At 38.9% G+C, this 21,188-nt stretch overlaps 1 protein-coding gene and 1 long non-coding RNA gene across 2 annotated transcripts in view; both read right to left on the bottom strand.

Moving 5' to 3' along the window:
* Nucleotides 1-2,002: 2,002 nt before the first annotated feature.
* On the bottom strand, nucleotides 2,003-2,935 carry LOC149146799 (uncharacterized). The gene is made up of 2 exons (XR_016265297.1): nucleotides 2,800-2,935; nucleotides 2,003-2,671 (listed from the first exon to the last, which is right to left on the bottom strand). It is a non-coding gene; the product is annotated as an uncharacterized LOC149146799 (long non-coding RNA).
* A 6,116-nt stretch (nucleotides 2,936-9,051) lies between these two features.
* The window catches only part of LOC149146800 (uncharacterized), a 158,260-nt gene continuing 146,123 nt past the window's right edge, over nucleotides 9,052-21,188 (bottom strand). Inside the window, exons 7-9 of the mRNA XM_089447293.1 lie at nucleotides 9,740-9,911; nucleotides 9,473-9,644; nucleotides 9,052-9,319 (exon numbers count right to left, since the gene is read on the bottom strand). Coding sequence (XP_089303419.1) covers nucleotides 9,226-9,319; nucleotides 9,473-9,644; nucleotides 9,740-9,911 — 438 coding nt within the window. The 3' untranslated portion in view covers nucleotides 9,052-9,225. The remainder of the gene's footprint in view (nucleotides 9,320-9,472; nucleotides 9,645-9,739; nucleotides 9,912-21,188) is intronic.

Below are 21,188 nucleotides of genomic sequence, written 5' to 3' on the forward strand. Positions count from 1 at the left end.
TTTCTCATGACCAAGAAGAGCTTTTTAATACATGACATCGACTCTTTGACTTATCTTAAGGCTCTCAATGGGAGCCACTACTAAATAAATAAAATTCTTACTCATGAAACCCATGCAGTAAGGTATACTAATAAATTCATTTTTCTTGTTTACAAAAATCAATGTCATGAAGACCGAACCTAGTTACACTTTCTTCAACACTCTCGTTTAACTAGGGAGGTATTCATGATGGAAATTGGTCATTGTCAATCCGAAGAATTTCTCATAAGAAGAATTGGATTGGTAACCCATATGTATAGCATCATAGTAACCAACATTGTTTTCATGGCAAGGCCTTGACTGACAACTCTATCTCTCATCAGATCAAAGCACAATGTTGGCGAGATCAATGACTATAGACACTTTCATCATTGTCTCTCGAGGTACATACCCACCCAGGTGTTCACTGAGTATGACCTTCTAGGACTATTCTTATCTTGGGTTCCCAGCCCTCGAAGAATATCAGTCCTCTTGCTTACTCTTGTCTTGGATGCCCTACACATCCTCAAAGAGAATCGGATGCCAGATGACAACCCAATCCTCCATTCTTTCTTCCAAAGTGAAGATATGAATGTTGTGTCTATCTCTCCCTCTCAACTGGGGAAGATATGCCCAACTTTCCTCTGATCATAAACTTGCCCAAGCTCCCTTTTAATCAGGAACTTGTCAGAGCTCCCTCTTAGCTAGGGACTCTTATATACATCAATAACTTCCTCTTCGTGAGTCCTTTAGTTGCTTGATCAACTTTTCTTCTTGATGTCATGAAATTTAGTTGAGTTTCTTCCTTATAGGGCAACGGCCATCGATCACTTTCCTCCTTAGTTTGTCATGTCATTCCTTTTCTTCATGGAAATTGGCCTTCTTCATATCTGGAACCTTTTTCATATGGCTACTTCTTCCTCATCATGCTTCTTCTATCCACATGAATGTTAGTTGTACTTGTACTTCCAATTCTTGTTCCAGTAGCCCTGCAAGAACTTATCCAGATATTCTTCAAGAAATCAAAATATAACATGAAATCAAATCATACCTTACTAGATGGCTCTTCATCATGACATCTTTTTGTAGGTATCAGCATCCTGCATACATGTTGACACCTCTCCCAAAGGTATCTATTGTCAAGGGTCTACATCTTTTTCCATCAGAGTCTTCATATCTTTCCGAGAGATTTCCTAATCAAATCTTCATGGTCTTTTGCATGTTGATTGCCTTCATCATGGTTGCATATCTCACTATCTCTTCCTTCCTCACACATTCCATTTCCACGAGCTTTCAATCAAAGTTTCTTAGTCAACTACATCATACTTCATATGAGGACAAATTATGTTGATTTCATCTAGTGTGACTTATGCCTTCCTGCATCCTTCTAGAGGAGAAGATCCTTTTTTACCTCTTGATCATGCTTCTCAAGATAGAAGTAATGATCGATGTTACCTACAACCATATGGCATGACATTATAATATTAAATACAAGCATACATACCTCATTTTACCTTTAGGTCATCTAGGATTCTTCCAGCGACTTCTTTGATTAAAAAGATCTTAAATCCCTTGATCTGCTTCATGTCATCACACCACCATCCCATGAATTCCCTAAATAAGAGTTCCTGATGAAACACTTGCTTCCTCTTTATATTAGTGAATCCTCTGATGAGGATTTCATCAGAGAATTTTGAGGATCTTGTATATCCCCAACTGGCAGATGTTTCCTTTTTGACTTGATGTATGATGAGCTTTGTCCTAGATGGCTCCTTTCTTTCTTTAATGTCCATTGAGGTTCTCAAGAGCAGTGTTGATAATATCGGTATCGGGAAAATATCGGCGAGGGTCCAGAAAATATCTTATCGGCAATATCGGCCAAAATATCGGCAAGCATAAAAAACGCAGAATATATTCATTTTTTTCAAATTTTTAAACATATAAAGCAATAACAACATGAAATAAACACATTGGCACATAAATATGAAGAAAACACTGATATATATGATGTCAAATAGAAATGATACATCAAAGGCGATACCAAATCCTGTTGATCCCTGATAATTGTCCATTCAAGGACTCAAATGTGGAGAACCAATACAAAACAACATCACATATATAAAAGTATCTCATCATCATGAGTTATATGTAGCATAACAAATAAAACTAGCAGCTATCTATCTAAAATCATTGCCCTCTCCCCCTTTTACGGGAAAACATGATGGGCTGTTTGCCAGGCCTGCCCCTAGTAGTAGAAGGCCCTGACCCTGCCTCTGCACCTAATGTCAAATAATGAGTGCTAGGTATGGGGCTATGCTCTCCTATATCTATAGCAGATGTTGTTGATGTTGATGCTCCTGCAATGTCCTCCTCCTCCTCCTCCTCCTCCTGCTCCTCCTCTGAGTGCTACTGCTCCTCCGACTCTGAGTCCTCCTCTTGCTGCCCCTGTTCTAATGGATCATCTGCCACTGGCTCTAACCATGAAGGTGACTCCTCCAAGATGGGCTCCTCAGACTCCACCCTCCACGGAGACAATACATCAATATTGTCTAAGGAAATGGCATCTGGATCCATTGGTGATTCTATTTGCCTCACTCGAAGTCGGATGTTGTAATGCACATACACCAAATCGTTGAGGCGTGCGAACTCCAACCTGTAAGAGTGTCAAAAAAAGTAATGAGTCTTGACTCTTAACTCTTGACACTTGAAGGTCATAAATTAAAAATTAAAAATTACAATAAGTGTAATTGTTCAACTGAAGGCTTGAGCTCAAAGTTATACCTGTTGCGCTTTTTGGCGTGTATTTTCTCAAATACACTCCAATTGCGCTCACACCCTGAAGAGCTACATGTTTGACTCAAGATTCGTATGGCCAATTTCTACAAATTTGGTGCCCTTGCACCATAGCTTCAACACCAAATATCTACAACAAAATAATGAAATAAAAATTCAAAAACTTAAAACATAATTAAACTTTCAAATAAAAGTTACATAATTGAATTTTAAAAAAATAGAATTATAAGTAAGGAAATTCTAAATTGAAAATTCTAATTTCTAGTGAGTGATGACTTGTCACTTACGTGGCATGAAGAGGGTCCTTTCCCTAATAGCATCATCAAAGCCAAATAGGGCAACGCAATCCCGATAAGACTGTATCTCGCGATTGATTTTGCTACGAAGCTCAGGATCAGGTACCATCCTCTGAATACAGAAATGGAGCCTTTCCATCACCTCGCCATCAAAATCAAAGTTGCATTTGTATGAAAATGCGGGGTTGAGGAAGAGTGTTGCTGCATGAATGGGTCAACGAAGCATCCCTGTCCACCGACTATGAATCACATCCCATAACATCATCCGCCTATCAAGGCTAACAGAACCCTTGTCTGCATAATAGGAACGAATGGCCTCCTTGGCCCTATCCATGCCCTCATACAAATAAGCCATTGCAGGCTTCTCCCCATCCACCAATCTAAGAACCTTTACTATAGGTTCACTAACTGCACATGCTTCTTCTACTCCATGCCAAAATGTCTCAGAGTACACCATTTTTGCAATGGCTTTCCCGTCATGTCTCCTGTTGTATCTACAATTACGCCAATCATCAGACACAAACATTTGCTTCAACTCGAACTGACATCGAAGCAAAGACTGAAGAGTAATAAAGTTTGTGGAAAAACGTGTGATGGTAGGACACCGCAACTCCTTGTTTCTAGTGAACCTCCTCATGAGGCTAAGAACAAAAGCATGGTTATAAATAAACTTGGGGATGCTCCTAACCATATCAACCGCCTCCTTGATGAAGGAGAGTTTCCCCATATCCTCAAGCAACAAATCGAGACAATGCGCTACACACGGAGTCCAGAACAATGTGGGATGCCTCTCCATAAGCATTTTGCCGTCAGACACATAATTCGTTGCATTGTCTGTTATGACTTGCACCACATTCTGCACACCAATCTCCCAAATGAACCCATCTAACAACTCACATATCGTTGCTGCATCTTTGATATGTTCTGATGCATCCAACGATTTAATAAACATGGTACCTTTAGGACAATGTACCAAGAAATTTATAAGGGTCCTACCCTTCCTATCTGTCCAACCATCAGACATCACTGTGCATCCAGTAACTTCCCATGTCTTTTTCAACTCCGCCAATCTAAAGTTGATGTCCTGGTTTTCTGCTTGAAGAATTGGCCCCTACAACTCCTCATATGTGGCACTTTTGTACCCTGGGCCCACAACAGCAATAGCATCACACATTGGCTGCCAAAATGGATTGGTTTTGGTGATGCTGAGAGGTAAGTCGCTCCAAAAAATACACCTCCCCATGACTCTATCTGCTTCTTGCTTCTCCTTCTTTTTAACAAGCGATTTTATGCCAGGTTGTGCTCCAGGTCCTGTTCATGGAACAAAAAATGATGACCTCGCAGTCGCACTAGCAGTAGTAGGTGATGGTGTGCCAGCTGTGGAGCCCCTCCCACTAGGGCCACTACCCTCAACATCAAAATCAGGAGAAGATATCCCGAAAGATCTACCTGCACATTCAGCTTTGTTTCTTTCTGCCTCTTCCTTCTTTCTATCATTTTCATCAATTGCCTCAAGACCTTTTTGTATAAGCTTCGGACTAGAAACTGTACAAACCACAACATCATGTCCACTGAGTCTAGCAAGATGGTATTTCAGTCGTGTAACCCCACTTGTCATCCTGGTCCCACACAATTTTCATGTAAGATATGCACAATTTGTCCCACCATCAGGGTTCCCATACTCCCAAAATGGGTCCAAGGCTTTTGGCATATTTGTATTTTGTAGTGGGCTAACTCAAACCTAGGGCACCAAAAAAAAATTGGAATTAGTAACTTAATAAGTAATACTAATAACCACATCATTTTACAAAACAGTTTTTTTGCTACATTATTTGCAATCTTGCAATGTGAATTGAAAATTCATAAATCCATTTGAAATTTCATAAATTCATACATAGAATTTACTTTTAAAAATAGGCAAACAGTAAACCTACCTCACTGTTCACAACTTCACATTGCACAATAAGAAACTAATTTCTAAGGTGAAGAAATTTTATAGAGATGAACCCCTAATATATAATAAAATTAATAAATAGCCTCTGCAGCTATGAACTCAAAAAAAATGGAGTTTGCTCTCCAAATATGGAGAAAACTTGAAGCCCTTACATTTGCTCATGGGCATGAAAATTTTTTCAAATGGAAAAAAAAAAAAAATCAAGCAAAATGATTGTAGGCAAATAGGCAAGCAAGAACAATCCTAAAACTAACAAAAAATTCATTAAAATAGGGGTTTATTTGAACATACCTGTTAATGGAAGAAATGAAATTGTCTCACTGTTCTTGACGCTTAGATCAATGAAATCTTCGTTGTTGGTGGTGATAACAGCTATGGAACGCTCAAACCCTCCTTGGCAGTAAGCACATAGCTCTCCCTTCCTTCTTCAGCAATCAAAAATGAAAATGATTGAAAAAAACCAAAATCGGACTTATATAACCTGCGCAGAAATTTTTGACAGTCACTGGGTGATATTTTGGATCGTCGCGCGATATTTTGCCGAAGTATCGGCGATATTTCGGCTCGTCGAAAATATCGTGATATTTACGAATATCGTCGATATTTCGGTGATATTATCAACACTGCTCGAGAGCTATATCCTTCATGTTTGTCTGCCATGGATTTTGTCCTTCATGATTCCCATGGTTATGTCATGAGCTCTTGTTTTTAATTCTTCCATGATGTCACGATGCATCTTATTATCATTGTCATATCTTATAACAGAAGCTTATGATAGGACCCTTTTGTGAGGGATACTATCCCAATCATAGTAGAGATTTGTTACTCCCTCTTTCCTTGGCCCTTTTCTTCAGCTTCCTCCATCTATCTGGTGATATGAGCTTCCATAATCTTTCCATAATTTTAGCTATATTATTCTGTCTTGTTTGAGGACCAAACTTCCCTTTCCTTTCTGCACATGTTTTAGTCCTTTAACCTTCAATACTTTTGTCATCAACTTGTCTTTCTCTATTTAGCATAAAGACCATAATTTGTCGAATGAGGTAACTTTCTTATCTCACGGATATTTGTTACCTTGATTGTATGTTAGTGCATTATAGATCAGTGATGCCCATCTTCCTTCCTAGATCTTGTAGATGGGACCTTATGAAGATATGCTACATCCTTTGATACCCTTACTTTCGTATAGATCTCATGTGATCTTCTTCATTGCGTCTTCAGAGAATGAGTTTATCATGTACATCTCTTTGATGTCTCCAACATTGCTATATGAGGGGATCTTTCATAAGTGTCCCTTTCCATGAATTCAGAGGAGACCTTTTGATATGTTTAATGACTTCAGCGACTTAGAGGACTCTGTCTATCCTCCTTCATGCAAGGAATCTTGACGACCCATCCAACCTATAGATGTCCTTGCAATCATGAAGTCATTTAACCAAACTTGACCATAGATTGAAAAGATATTTACTTGTGATGTGAAGATGAAATCTTCACCTTGATTGCTTTGATGATGGTTGAATTAGATATACTAGAGCTTCTTCTTGGATGCCCTTCTTACAAATGAGACAGTGTTTCCTTAATAGAAAAGGTTGCTTCTTTTGATAAGGATGATTTGTTGTTTCCTCGGATGATTTGCTTCTAGGGCAAGGAGATGATCCTTTGAAGATGTCCATGCCTTACTGCCTTCAATTCGCCTTCTTTTATACTTTAGATCAACACTGCTTCTAGGACTTTGACCTTCTTTGAGATGCAGTCTTCAATTTTGAGGTCCTTTGAGCTTCATTGCTTTGAGGACATCTTCATGAGGGTCTTGGTGGCCTTTTGATGATCACTGTGGAGACAAAAGATCTTGTTGTTGTAGACTATCTCCTTGGTTGAATAGACAAAAACCCTTGCTGTTTGCAGACTGATCCTTCAATTTTGACAGCCCTTTAACTTGCTTTGATGCCCTTCTTGAAACTGATCCTTGAATGTCTCTTTCGCTGCCCTTCCTTTGACTTCAGCACCTTAGCTCTAATACCATGTTGAAGTATCTAGGGCGATGTAGATAGTGAGATTCTTCTTAGCACGATAACTATTTGTGAGTTATTTAACTTTACTTAGCACAATCTTCACTTGTTATTATTATTAGAGTGTGTCTTCTTAGTTCATCAAATAGCTATCAAAAACAAAAGAGACAAGAACACACGATGTTGGCTTTCTCCCAGGGCCAAAACCTCTCCCTCTTGGAGAAGAAAACCTGCACAAAATTCTTCTTAAAGAGATTCCAATTGACGAATACCAAGACCATGACCCTTGACCTATGATGCCACTCCAAGACCAAGACACCAATCCTCTTCTTCATCATTGTTGAGATAACACTGGTGCCATCACTACTTGGACCACCATGATCTTCATTACTGTTGTAACACCATTGCTGCACTTTTATCGAGGTCTTCAACATACCAACGAGATCTCCATATATATGAATGAAATCTGTACCTAAATCCACCGAGATCATGACTGTTTCATAGCTGCACCTTCACTGAGATTATAACTTTGTGACTGTGTCTTCATTGATACCATATCTATGCTTAAGATCATGACTGCACCTTTGAGACAGAGTGTGTTACTATGAGACCACCTTATCATGATTATGCCGAGACTGTGTGTGCTACAGTGGGATCCTGAAATCACCTTTCATCACCGAGACTATGACTGTGTGTTTCTTCCAACGAGATCTTCCCTGCCACAATTATGCCGAGACTGTATCACTGTGCCACTGTAATTATCTGAGATGTCTGCACCCTTGTCCGAGATTCTTGCAATCCTGCACTTGTCCGAGATTCACTGTGCCATCCGAAATTTCAGAGTAATCCGAAGTTCTGTACTTCCTGTGGTGACTTCAGCAGCGTATATATAGTTGTCTGCCCATGTATTCAAGCCAACCTGACAGTGTGAAATGTTGTGTCTTTTTATTGAGCTGGCATGACAGTTATATATATATAATTCAGTCTGAGGCCAACATGACTGTTTCACATTGTTTTGCTGGCAGACTTCTTCTTGTGCTTGTCTTGGAGGATTGTGCTTGTCTTGGAGGGCTACTTTGACATTTCTATAGACTCATATTTTTCTATTGCTCAAGAAGTGCTTCTTAATACATGACATTGACTCTTTGACTTATCCTAAGGCTCTCAATAGGAGCCACTACTAAATAAATAGCCTTCTTGCTCATGAAACCCATGCAGCAAGGTATAATAATAAATTCAATTTTCTTGTTTACAAAAATCAATGTCATGAAGACCGAACCTAGTGACACTTTCTTCAACACCACGTGGTCAAATACCATTGGATTGAACGACGAAATTAAATCTCACTGATTCGCTGCAGTGAACAGTGTTTGGACATGAAAGTACAGAGAGAAAACGCCTTCGGCATAAATAATTTTTACTCGAACCAAAAAACACCACATGCATACACAATTTTGATGTCCCTGTTTTGCTACTAAGGCAGAGATAAAACTACATTTTCAGTATATATTTATTTCTTGTAACAAAATCAATTTAACTGAAATTACATGCATGCACACACATACATGTGTGCAGATATGTATACTGCAATCTCTGAAACAATTATGCTATTGAACTTGAGCTGCTTTTTGACAAAAATGAACTAGATTTTGTATGAGATATAGGCTTGTTTTAAAAAAAAGTTCTGAATCTGTTGCATCTTCTTGACAGAAGACAGCCAAACTCTCTCCAAGAAAATCAAGCCATCATTTTTTTTATATTTAAAAAAAAACAGAAGAATTAAACTAAATTACTCCTTGCCAAAGATAGATTGGAACTAATAAAGAAAGTTCTACTTTATGTGTAGATCATGAACATTGTATTTCAACTATTTATGTATTTGGACTTGAATTAGCCAGGGAAATTTAAGTGAAAAAAAGAACATTCCAAAGGTCCCAACTTACAGCAAATTCATGTCCTAATAACAGCAGAGAGGACCTCAAGAGCAAAACATATTTCTATCTGATTAACTATTAAAAGATTTACACTATTCTTATAAATCATACAAGGAAATCCTTGGATATCAGTACAAAATTATATGTAAAGCCTTCATCAGATCTTACAGGAATTCCTTGGATATCAGTACAAAAGTTCTACGTAAAACCTTCATCAGTTCTTACTGTTGTTGCTCATAGATTTGCATATATGCCTCAGAAAGTGCAACCATCTGAGGTAGAGTTTCAGATACATGGAGATCCTGCATTTCATACCTGTGAAAAAAAAAAGAATTAAGTGTGTTGGAAAACAATAACATATTCAAACAAACTCCTGCCATATTAAATTGAGAGAAAGGTTTGCATGTAGAACCTGGAAATATTGATGGCTAACATTTTATACAGAAGTTGACAGATTTGAGAGCTTACCAGCCTTCCTCTGACTTTCTCTGTACAAATACCCTGTAGGACCCTTCTCCAGGTTTCCCATCATGGACGATATTTGCAATGAGATCATACTTGGAGCGTAATTTTTCATTGTTTTTTGGCACAGGCAAAGGGATATAATCCTTTAATTCCAAATTCTTGACAGGAAAGTTCACTGGTGGAAAAAGGACGTCACGAAAAATCAATTTCATTTTCTAGCACGACAATATGGGAATGTAAACTATGCAATATAGGTTTGAGGATATTCACCAAGAGTAGGATTCTTTTCCACAAAGAAATTATTTTTTGTAAATCTTCGCATATGTAAAATCAAATATTGTGGCAGCCTTGTCACAGCATATCTCATCCTTGCAATCTGGGGACGGACTACTTCAGTGATTGATTCACCATCAAACTTCTTTAGTATGTTGAAAAGTGGCACCTGACACAACAAATGCCCCCAAACAAGATTCTTAGAATTACAACGCACTCTGAAATAGTAACCACAACTAGCATCCAAATATAACATACAGCACAGATATAGGCAACCACAGTTAGCATTCAAATATAACATACACCCCAGATAACACACTATTGACATGAATGGTGTTATATAAAAATTAGTTAATTAGTAGTTATTAGGCAAAGGGCATGATCTTCACCAAGAGGCACCCAAGGCAGCATAAAGCCAGGGGCCTCCCACAAATTGCAATCATCTTCTATATGTTTAATAATAATAAATATGAATTCGCTGAATATCTAAGTTGTCTGTGCCATTTGGTATCAGAGCCAGGTTGGAAGACATACCAAAAACTACATTCCAAACACACGAAGGTCACTACGAATTTAATGTAATGCCCTTTGGGTTAACTAATGCACCAGCAACATTCCAAGCAACTATGAACAAATTATTCCATCCATATCTTAGGAAGTTTGTATTAGTATTCTTTGATGATATTTTAATTTACAGTGAAACTTGGAAGGAGCACCTACAACATCTGGATAAAGTTCTTACACTACTGAAAGAGCGTCAGTTTTATGCCAAGAGATCCAAATGCACCTTTGGGAAGGAAGAAGTAGAATATCTCGGACACATAATATCCCAGGAAAGAGTAAAAGTAGACCATTATAAAATCAAGGCTATAAAGGAATGAACCAAACCTGTTACTATATCCAAGCTAAGAGGGTTCTTAGGATTGACTGGATATTACCGAAATTTTATTAAAAACTATGCACATATAACTGCACCTCTAACAAACCTTTTAAAGAAGAAATCATTTCAATGGAATGAGGAAGCAGGAAAGTGTTTTGAAGAATTGAAGGAAGTTATATCTAATGCCCCGGTATTGGCAACTCCAGATTTCTCTAAACCATTTATCATCGAGTGTGATGCTTTCGGGTTCGGTATAGGTGCAGTGTTAATGCAAGAAGGGCATCCAATAGCTTTTAAAAGCAGAAAGCTCAATAAACAAGAACGTCTTAAGTCCACATACAAGAAGTAAATACTCACTATTATGCACGCACTGGCCAAGTGGAGACGATATCTTTTGGGAAGTAAGTTCTCCAATGCTCGCTATTATGCACGCACTAGCCAAGTGGAGACAATATCTTTTGGGAAGTAAGTTCTTCATTCGAATAGACAATAACAGTCTCCAGCACCTCCTTCAACAAAAAACACTTTCCAAAGAACAACAAAAATGGATTGAAAAAATTGTCGCCTTTGACATGGAGATACTACATGAAAAGGGAAAAGACAATGTAGTAGCAGATGCCCTATCTAGGAAAGACGAAGAACCAACATTACTTGCAGTCTCAATTGTTGTTACTGAATGGCTTAATGAGATTCGAAGTGAGTAAGCCAAGGATCCAGAAATAACCTTCCAGACAACTCAAAATTTGAATGGAAGAACGATATTCTATGGTATAAAGGAAGAATCTATTTGAATTCAAACTCCAAGTTTAAATCCAAGATACTAAAGCAGTCACATGATTCACTGCCAGCAGGACATGTAGGATTCTTTGAAACTTACTACAATGCACGTCAATCATTCTTTTGGAAGGGGATGAGCGCGATATTCAGAAATATGTAGCAAAATGTGACAAATGTCAAAGAAATAAAAGTGAAAATAATATTTTCGTAGTAGTCGACAGACTCACCAAAAATGCTCACTTTATTGCAATGAAGAAATCAGAGTTAGCTAAACAAATCGTTGAGATATTTTGCAAAAATATTTATAAATTACACGGTTTTCCGAAAGTCATTGTGAGTGATAGAGATGCCAAATTTAAGAGTAATTTCTAGAAGGAATTGTTCAACCACATAGGAACCTACCTAAATATGAGTTCCGCTTACCACCCTCAAACAGATGGACAAATGGAGGCTGGCAATAAATGTTTCGAAGCCTACCTATGCTTTTACGCTACAAAAAAACAAAATAAGTGGGTTCAGTGGTTGCATCTCGTTGAATGGTGGTATAATTCAACTTATCATATGTCAACAAAAATGACTCCATTCCAAGCTTTGTATGGGCACATACCTCCGAAATGGAAGGATATAGCTACCGTCCAAACAAATCTACTAGTTGTTAAAAACCAACTAGAAGAAACCCAAAAAATCATCCAAACCCTAAAAGAAAATTTAAATAATGCAAGAAACCGTATGAAGCAACAAGCTAACCAAAACAGAACCGAGAGAGAATTTGAAGTTGGACAATGGGTATTTGTCAAGCTCCAGCCATACAAACAGTTGTCCTTGAAACAAAAAGGAAAAAATAAATTGGCACCGAAGTTCTATGGACCATACTAGATCAACAAAAAGATCAGCCAAGTTGCATATAGTTTAAGCCTTCCGGATAGAAGTCATGTTCACAACGTCTTCCATGTACCCTGCCTTAAAAGGGCAGTGGGCGACCATCAATCAACACAAACAATGCTTCCATCCTTAGATGATGAAGGGTCATTTTAGAACCAGAAGGTATCATATCAACCAGAGAAAAAGAAGCTTTGATCTCATGTAATCAAGGAATACTTGACCAAGTGGAAGGACTTACCAGAAGAAGAAGCTTCTTGGGAGACTGAAGCATTTCATCAACATCATCTATCATTATGTATGCTTTGAGGACAAAGCATTTTTTTGGGAGGAAGGCAACGTATATAAAAATTAGTTAATTAGTAATTATTAGGAAAAGGGCATGATCTTTGATTCACCAAGAGGCACCCAAGGCAGTATAAAGCCAGGGACCTCCCACAAATTGTAATCATCTTCTATATGTTTAATAATAATAAATATGAATTTGTTGAATATCTAAGTTGTTTGTGCCAAATGGTGAATAGTCTTGTGCAGATTGATGGGATGATTCTAGCCTTCCAAAGGTTGGGATATTGGTGGAGGTTGTTGTTGGGGAATCAAGTAGGGCAGCGATAAAAACAAATTCTCCTTATCCTTGATAAAAGCTTGTGAACTTATATTATCTTTTTATTGTTCTTTGTTAGATTCTTTTCATCAAACAATTATCAAGAGCATAAACCATGAAGATCATAAAAGACAGTAGACACAAAATATAGGCTCCAAGCCAGGGCAAAACCCCTCCAAGGGGAAAACCCAGAAAGAATCTTTTATATTCTTATAGAATCAATTCAAATAAGAAGTCCAAGACCCTAAGTCCAAAGTCAAGACCACCTCCAAGCACCAAGTCAGCCCTCCAAGAATCACCTTCAACCAAGTCAAAGATTGACCAAGTCAACAAAAGTCAAAACTCTTCCAATCTTCAAAGTCAACAAAAGTCAAATCTTCTTCAAGGTCTACTCTAGTCAAGGTTTTGACCACAAATGTAGGTATGTAACTTCGACCTGCAATTCTCGGCCTTGCAACTTGGACAAAAAACCTAATCTTCGCACGTGTGAGAGAATAAGGCTCAAAAATCATATATTTGTTTCTTGTTTAGACTTCCTCTTGCCTCCTTGTCCTCCACTCTTCTATTCTTTCTTGAGATCGAACTGCAAAAGTGTGTGTCATAATGAGGTCAAACAGCGTCTATATATATGCTTTTATGGAGGTCGAATAGCCTCAAACTAGGCCGACTTGGTCTTGGAGGTCCAACTTGACTTTCTAGACTCAAAAATAATATCTTTTACAGGTCACAACTTGCCCAATAGGGTCCTATACAAATGATAAAGACTCTTTTTGACTCCAGATAAATATTCCTTTGACTTGATAAACCCTAGGTGCATGAAATACATGCTTGACCTAGTTGACCAATAAAATGGAGCATCAAACCCATGCTTAAAAATAATATTTTTCCTTATTTTTCTTGTAACATAAGATATACAAAATGACATGAGTACAATGACAATTATGAAGATCGAAACTAGTTAAATTTTCAAACACTCCCTCTTAACTAGGGAGGTAGTCATAATTGTACAATTGGTACAAGAATTTTTCTCAAACTGAAGAGTTCTCATAAGAAGATTTGGATTGATAAGCCATCTTTAAGCATCAACATTATAACCAGCATTGTCAACATAGTAAGGCCTTAACTGACAAGCTCTATGTAAATTAGAGCATAATGTTGGGAGGCCTTACGTGAGACATTCCACTACCTCTCAAGGTACATACCCCATCCGGATGTTCACTAGGTACGTCCTTTTAGGACTATTCTTATCTTGGATTCCCAATCCTCAAAGAATATCGGCCCTCTTCCACCACTCTTATCTTGGATACTTGTCCAATTCTCAAAGAGTGTCGGTCAACAAGACTACTTACTATCTTGGATACTTTATCCTCAAGGAGTATTAATTTCAGATGCTTATTCAATCCTCCATTCTCCTTCCTAGTGCCTTCACTAAGACTTACAACGATTAGTCCTGGTCTAGTGTATGACACATGGAGAATATGATGTCCAACTTCACTCCCTCTCAACTAGAGGGGAGATCTCCATTCCCCTTTTGATTAGGGAATAGATCCTTTGCTCATTAATTATTTAAGGAGACTTCGTACTCCCTCTCAAACATAGAGGAGAATTCTTACTTCCTTTCAAGTGGGAAGCCATAACCACAAGCTCTTTAGCTTGTCTTTATAAATACATCAGCTACTATTTCTTCATGGAGATCTTCAAGTAGTAGTTGCAATGTTCCTCCTTTCCTTTGTATCTTATCATATTGAGCTTCTACCCTCCTAGATGTTATGTACACATCCTCTTCCTTTAATCTCATGACAGGGTTCAGTTCATCAACCTTTCATATCACTTTCCTCTATTCATCATTAATAAAGGCATTATATTGCGCCTACCAAAGTAAAGCTAATCATAGCTCCCTCTAAACATGAAAGTGATCTCAATTTTTATCGAAACATGAACATTAGGTTATCTTCTTGTACTGTTGCCTTTCAATCCCAAGATGATGTAAAGATCTTGACCATATATTCCTCGAAGGATTACCAACACCATCCACTCAATTCATTGGATTGAGTCCAAAACAAACAATCGCAGATTTACTTGTCCCAACTGCCATTATGCATTTGTGCAACATTCTTTGAGGTAGAAAAACTATATATCAACCAAAAAACCAATACCAAAATATTAATATCATAATTCCCTAATTATGTTGGCCTCTTGTAAAAATATCAAATCTTGCTTTGTCCTCTTTGAGATCAACATCCTTCTGCATGATCTATACCTATATTATACAAAAGTTTTTTTCCATGCTTTCACTTTTAATCGAAGTGCTCATGGAACACACTGCAACATCTTCTTCCTTGGAGTTGTCATCATCAACTCTATTTCTTTCTTTAGGAGACCAGAATTGATGTTGATCAATATCATCATGTTTATGTCATGCTCTCTTGCGACGGAGTCTTGATCTTTAGTCATTCCAAAGCATGCCAAACTTCTTCTTTTAAGCATCGAGTAATCATATCAAAGACTTCCTAGCACATTCTAACAACCAACTCTTTTTAAAAGATACTTGTAGGCATGAATTCTACCTTCTAGAGAAGAGTCACTAAAGTCATGCATACCTTTACTTTCATATACCCATCTAGCCATCCTTCTTTTGAATGAGCTTGCTTCAATACTAATTGAAGATAAGCTTTCCTTCTTAAGAGGAGAAAACCTTCAATTTTGCCTTTCAAACTGCCACTCGACCATCTGCATACCTTCATCCTTCAAGACTATTGTTTCCATACTAGATGGAATATATACCAGTCATAATGCTTCTTCAAGAACCTTCATAAATTATGGTTCTTATTGGAGGATCTTGATGATCCTTCTTTGCAAGCTGACTACCTCTAACATTATGTTAGAAAATGCTTGGATGAACCATAATGTGCAATATGTTCCCAATCTTCTCATTCTTCTAAGCTAGATGAACCCTTTCAAAGCAACTTGATTATGTAGACTCTAATTCCTCTACTATCATATGTTTCTTTTTATAATGTCATGCTTTATAAAAACCAAGACTCATCTAGAGAATGAAACGGTGCATGCTACTCTACTTTCTACTTTCTAATAAAGGAAAGACAAATTGCAAATGAACCTAATAGAGATGTAGCTCCTTCAATAGTAAAGAACCTTGGGATCTTCTCCTTTTGGCTTCTTCTCTGATTCTTCCTTTTCTTCAACTATGTGAGCTTCACTCCTTTCCTTTCTTTTGTTGTTTTTCTTGTTTGGACAATCCCTCTTAAAATATCCATTCTCATTGGATCCAAAGCATTGAATCATGGGCATATCTTGTTTTCCTTTGGACTTTCCAATCTTTCCTTTCTTCTTCTTCTTGGACTTTATAATAAAGGCTTGAGACTTCTCATTTGATTTGGCGTCATCCTTTGCCTTCAATCTTGTTTCTTCCAAGACACATTGAGCCCATAGTTAATCAAAAGGAGTAGTATCCTTTCTTGAGTAGACACTAGTTGCAAAACTGTTCCATTCTGGTGGCAAAGCATTTAGTACACAAGTGGTCATCTCTGAATCGGAGATGATTTCCCCAATCACTTGCAACTGGTCCCTTAATTGTGAGATCTCCATGAGATATGTGGCCATATCTTCATTCTTTGATATCCTTGTTCTATATAGTTGATTCCTCAAGGATATTTTCTGTCCTAATGTACTTATAGAGTACAATTTCACTAATTTATCATGCATAGCTTTAGATGTACTCAAATCAGCAACAAACGGAATAAGATGATCCTTTATAGATTCAATAAGAATCATTTGTGCCCTCACTTCTCCCTTCTTGTATATTGCTAGTTCCTGAGTCTTCTATTTGTCTAGTACAGTAACTTCACCAAGAACATATTCCATGACTTCATTTTCTGTGAGGACCAAATCAATCCTCTTCTTCCATGCTAGGAAGTTTGTTGATCCAACAAGCTTGTTGCTTTCCTTGCAAAATGTAGTCATTTGATTTGTAGATTGAGACATGAAAGACAATATGGTACTTGTCAACCAAGTGTTCTTCGATGATGCCTTTTCATGCCTTCAAGAATCTTCAAGAGACTTCAAAGACTTTCTTCAAGTAATGACTTCTAGAATGCCTTTAATAGTGTCTTCACATTGCTTCAATGAGTAGATGATGTACCCAATTCTTGATGCTTCCTACAAAGATGTCTTTCAACGACCCTTCCAAGAGAGAGATAGATCAATATTCTTTTTCAAGATTGAGTAATCTTCCTTCAAGATGTTTCAAGAGAGATGGATGTCCTCCTTCAATGAGAGCTTGATCCTTCTTAAGATGATGAGGTCTTCTTCCTTATGCCCTTCCTTGTGTCCTAAACTATTAGTTTTAGATAACAATGGTATGTTCTATGCTTTAGAGCAATTAAATTCAATTTTTCTTATTAGCCCAACATCAATTTCCAGATTAGCAATCACATTAACATTGATAGTAAATGCAGATAGAACATAAACAATAAGCAGAAGACAAGCCAAGGCAAGGGGACACAATATTTGGCAGATGCTAGGAAAACCCCCAATGTGGGGAAAACCCTTTGATCAAATCTTCTTATTATTCTTCAAAAGTTCAGCAGAGGGAGAGGTACAATATAAAAAAATTACTTGCCCAAACACTGTCAAAATTGTCCGGTCAAACTGTAGTCAACAGGATGCCCTAACCAAAATGTCAACATTGGTCAAACCAACAAAAATTCTCCTCCAATTCAGCTCGGTCAAACCCAGTCAACTCGGCCTCCAAAGATAGTCCAAAGCAGTGCAAAACAGTCCTAAATAATCTGGTTAAACTTGGTCAACACACAGTCAACTTCTGCGATCAAAGGGCTACAATCAGTGTTGGTCAAATTGCCCAGAAAATCTCAGTTTTGTGCCAAATATGCAGCCTGCCCAAACAGAAATTCTCCCACAAAAATTGCAGTCAAATGAAGTCAAACACTGCCTAGTCAACGATGGTCAAAGTTGGCTGCAACTCAGTCAACGCAGAGAACAAAAATATCCAATCAACTCTTCGCACATGTGGAGAAGAACAAACTACCTGAAATTCGTACGACCCAATCAGATGAAGAGAGAGAAAGATGTGTGATGATGAGTAACCAAATGAGGAAAATGACTCCTCTATATATAGCGGCTACAAACACCCTCCAAAATTTTGCCTTAGCTTCATTTTGGGGCCTCCCTACCAACCATCCTCAACAGCATGTCTTGCACCGTCAAGCATATAGGCTTCACTTGTTTCTTAGTGTCTTGTCAGCCTATGCATGTCAGTGTGCTTCACTCCCCTCAGAGGATGTCTTTCCGGACTTAGACCATGTGTTGGCCAAGCAGCTCCCCTAGAAAATTGCGCAATTCTAGAGGGGAACCAACCTTCCCTACAGAAATTGCGCAGATCAGCCTGGCAGCCTGCTGGGCTCTAGAATTGCGCAGAGCAGCCAAGCAGTCTTCCTCCAGAAAACTGCGCAATTTGACCCAGCATTGCCACTCAGCCAAGGAATTGCGCAATTCTCGGAGGTAGTCACCAGCTGACCCCAGAAATTGCGCAATCCCTCTGGGACAACTAGCCCAGCTCAGCCCAGGAACTGCGCAAATTTTCATCCCAGGTTCGCAAACCAATGCATGTGCCTTTAGGTTGACCTGTTCCCTCCGAGATCGAGCAAAACTGATTTGCATGCATGGACTGTTTTTCCCAAGGCAGGATGCAAAAGGCATCCCTAGATCTAGGGATCTATCTTTAGCAGCTGGAAGTTACATGCAAAGCTCATTTTAGACACCTCTCGCCAAGTGTCGCTTTTTCCTAGATTTGTGGCATGTGCGTCATAACCTCGATCTTATCAAAACTCATCAACCGAACACCGTAGAGATCATTCCTCACATCGACCTTGCAGCTCTGACATCCCACATTGCATCAAGGAGTCTTCGGCACTTTCAGCTTAATTGTTTCAAGGTAAGTCTGATTTTCATGTCTTACACTGCATTTCTGTCGCTTTATGTGAGTGTTGTCTGCTTGATTTCAACGAGCGCTTGCCATCATTTCAATGTATGATAGCTTGTAGAAGCACAATTTCAGTTTTCGTTCGCATCTCACTGTTGTCGCGTGCATGACATTATTTTTGCACCGACACTCTTCACACACATGCATGATTTCCCATTTTCTGAATCATGCACTTACTATTTGCATGCATGATCATTCACTCTTGTTTACACTCTATATCACCATGCATTCAGACTTCTCAGGTTTTCAGTGGCCCATCTGCGGGTCTGAGCTGCCTTAGCTTGGACCTTGCCTTGCCCGGCTAGCATTGCGCATTTCTGGAAGCAAAGGCTCTGCTTTCCCTCCAAAAATTGCGCAAGTCTGGCCGAGCACTGACCTCCAGGCTTGCATTGCGCAATTCTTGGAGGCAGTGCCTTTTTGGCCCCAGAAACTGCGCAATGCAGTTTGCTGGTTTACAAGTCACTGCTCACTGAAATTGTGCATTGCACAATTTTCGTCCACAGCAGGCCAGTCTGGACTGTGCATTGCACAGTTCCAGCATTCAGTTAGCCTCCCAACAGTTTGGACTGTGCCTTGCGCAGTTTTGGCAGTCAGTCTCCCAGCCTCCTGGTGAAAATTGCGCAATCTTCACAGTCGGTCACACAGGTATGTTGCATGACAGTCCTCCAGTTTCTTTTGGTTTTCGACTAACAAATTGCTTGTCATGGGTGTTTCTATGCCTCCAAGTATCACAAGTGTTCGTCTGCCTTTCAGCAACATAGGTACAATGGCTTCCAGGAGAGTAGAGTCAATGACACCGTTCAGAGCACAACTGGGGATGTAGTCGATCAAGTGTCTATGAACTTGCCTATCTATGAAGACATCAAGTTGTTCATGGACAAGGATATCAAGATGAATAACAGCGGCGTCACAGCGAGCAGCGCCATCAGCAGCAGTAGAAGGTAGCACACCTGCATGTGACAAATGCAAGAGGAAGGTTGTTGACAACGCAGAGGCAAAACAAGGTTGCAAGCTCAAGCAAATCCACTTGTGATGAAAACAGCTTTGGAGATTGAGGCCATGAGGCGACGGCGCAATAAGAGGATCGCGCGAAGGCATAGAGAGAAACAAAGAAGGTGTTACAGGTGCTGAAGCGGCAACTCAAGGAAGAACAGGTGTTGCACAGACAACAAAAGGAGTTGCAGCGGGAACAGGTACAGTAGGAGGCGCAACATCCACAAACTGATGAAATTGCGCCCATACAAGTTATGGACCCATCCAGCAGTTGGCATGGAGAAAACAAGGTGAGCAGTGTTGTCAATCGCATGCAAGGGTATTCAGGAGCATGGATGTCATTGTGCGCATGCATGAGATCCCACCCATTTGGCACACTCACCAAGGCGAAGACAAGAAGCAAGTCCAACTGGAGCTGAACATGTATTTCGACAAGTTGATGTGCATGTTCACTAGCACACACTTGGAGATCAGCACAGACATTATGCATCAGTAGGTTGTTGGTCCAGCTACACTCAAGACAATGATGCGCATGTTATCAGACGAGTTGGATAGAGGAGCCATATCAGTGTACCCGGATGCAATGGAGGCAAGGGTTCGCTTACAGCAGGATGTCACCATTGAACGCATGGACATCATCATGGACGACCAAGCTTGGCATCAATTTGCCATCATCGATCGTCATAAGGATGTCGAAGAATTGGTCTTACCACAACTGTCTAAGTGTTAGTGATAGCTTGCATGGCTTGCTCAAGCATAGTTTGTCTCACATGGGTACATGTGCAGATTGTATGTAACATCTTGTAAAGTGGAAGTCCAAGTGTTGATAGTTGAATGTAATAGTCATAGAGTAGTTGAAGAGTCATGAGGGTAGGTGAACAATCACAAAGGGAATGTCAAGGGTCACCCCACCCTTTGTTATATATAGTACCTCATAACTCATTGTAGAGGCTTTTAGTTAGCCAAGCTTACGATAGGAGTATCTTAGTGAAAGTTTGGAGAGTATTGTAACGAGCCTTGGCTTCTCCACTATGCAGAGCTACTACATCTCTTTGGAGGAGCAAGCGGCAATGACTATAATGTTCTACTATCGGGACTAGTGGTTGGCCATGGTTATACTATATGATTCGAACTTTCACTTCTTAATATAACAGAGCCAGCATGTTTCATGCATATGTTTTTATTGTATTTCAGCTAACTTGTTTACTCTAATGATATATGTATCTGGTTTCTTACGCATGCATGTATGGACATTTTCTGTATAAGTATGTATGAATATCACTGAAACGTGTTG

The sequence above is a fragment of the Pinus tabuliformis genome, chromosome X (genome assembly GCF_031772625.1).
Source record: "Pinus tabuliformis cultivar Carrire ecotype Pingquan chromosome X, CPIR1, whole genome shotgun sequence".
NCBI classification, from domain to species: domain Eukaryota; kingdom Viridiplantae; phylum Streptophyta; class Pinopsida; order Pinales; family Pinaceae; genus Pinus; species Pinus tabuliformis.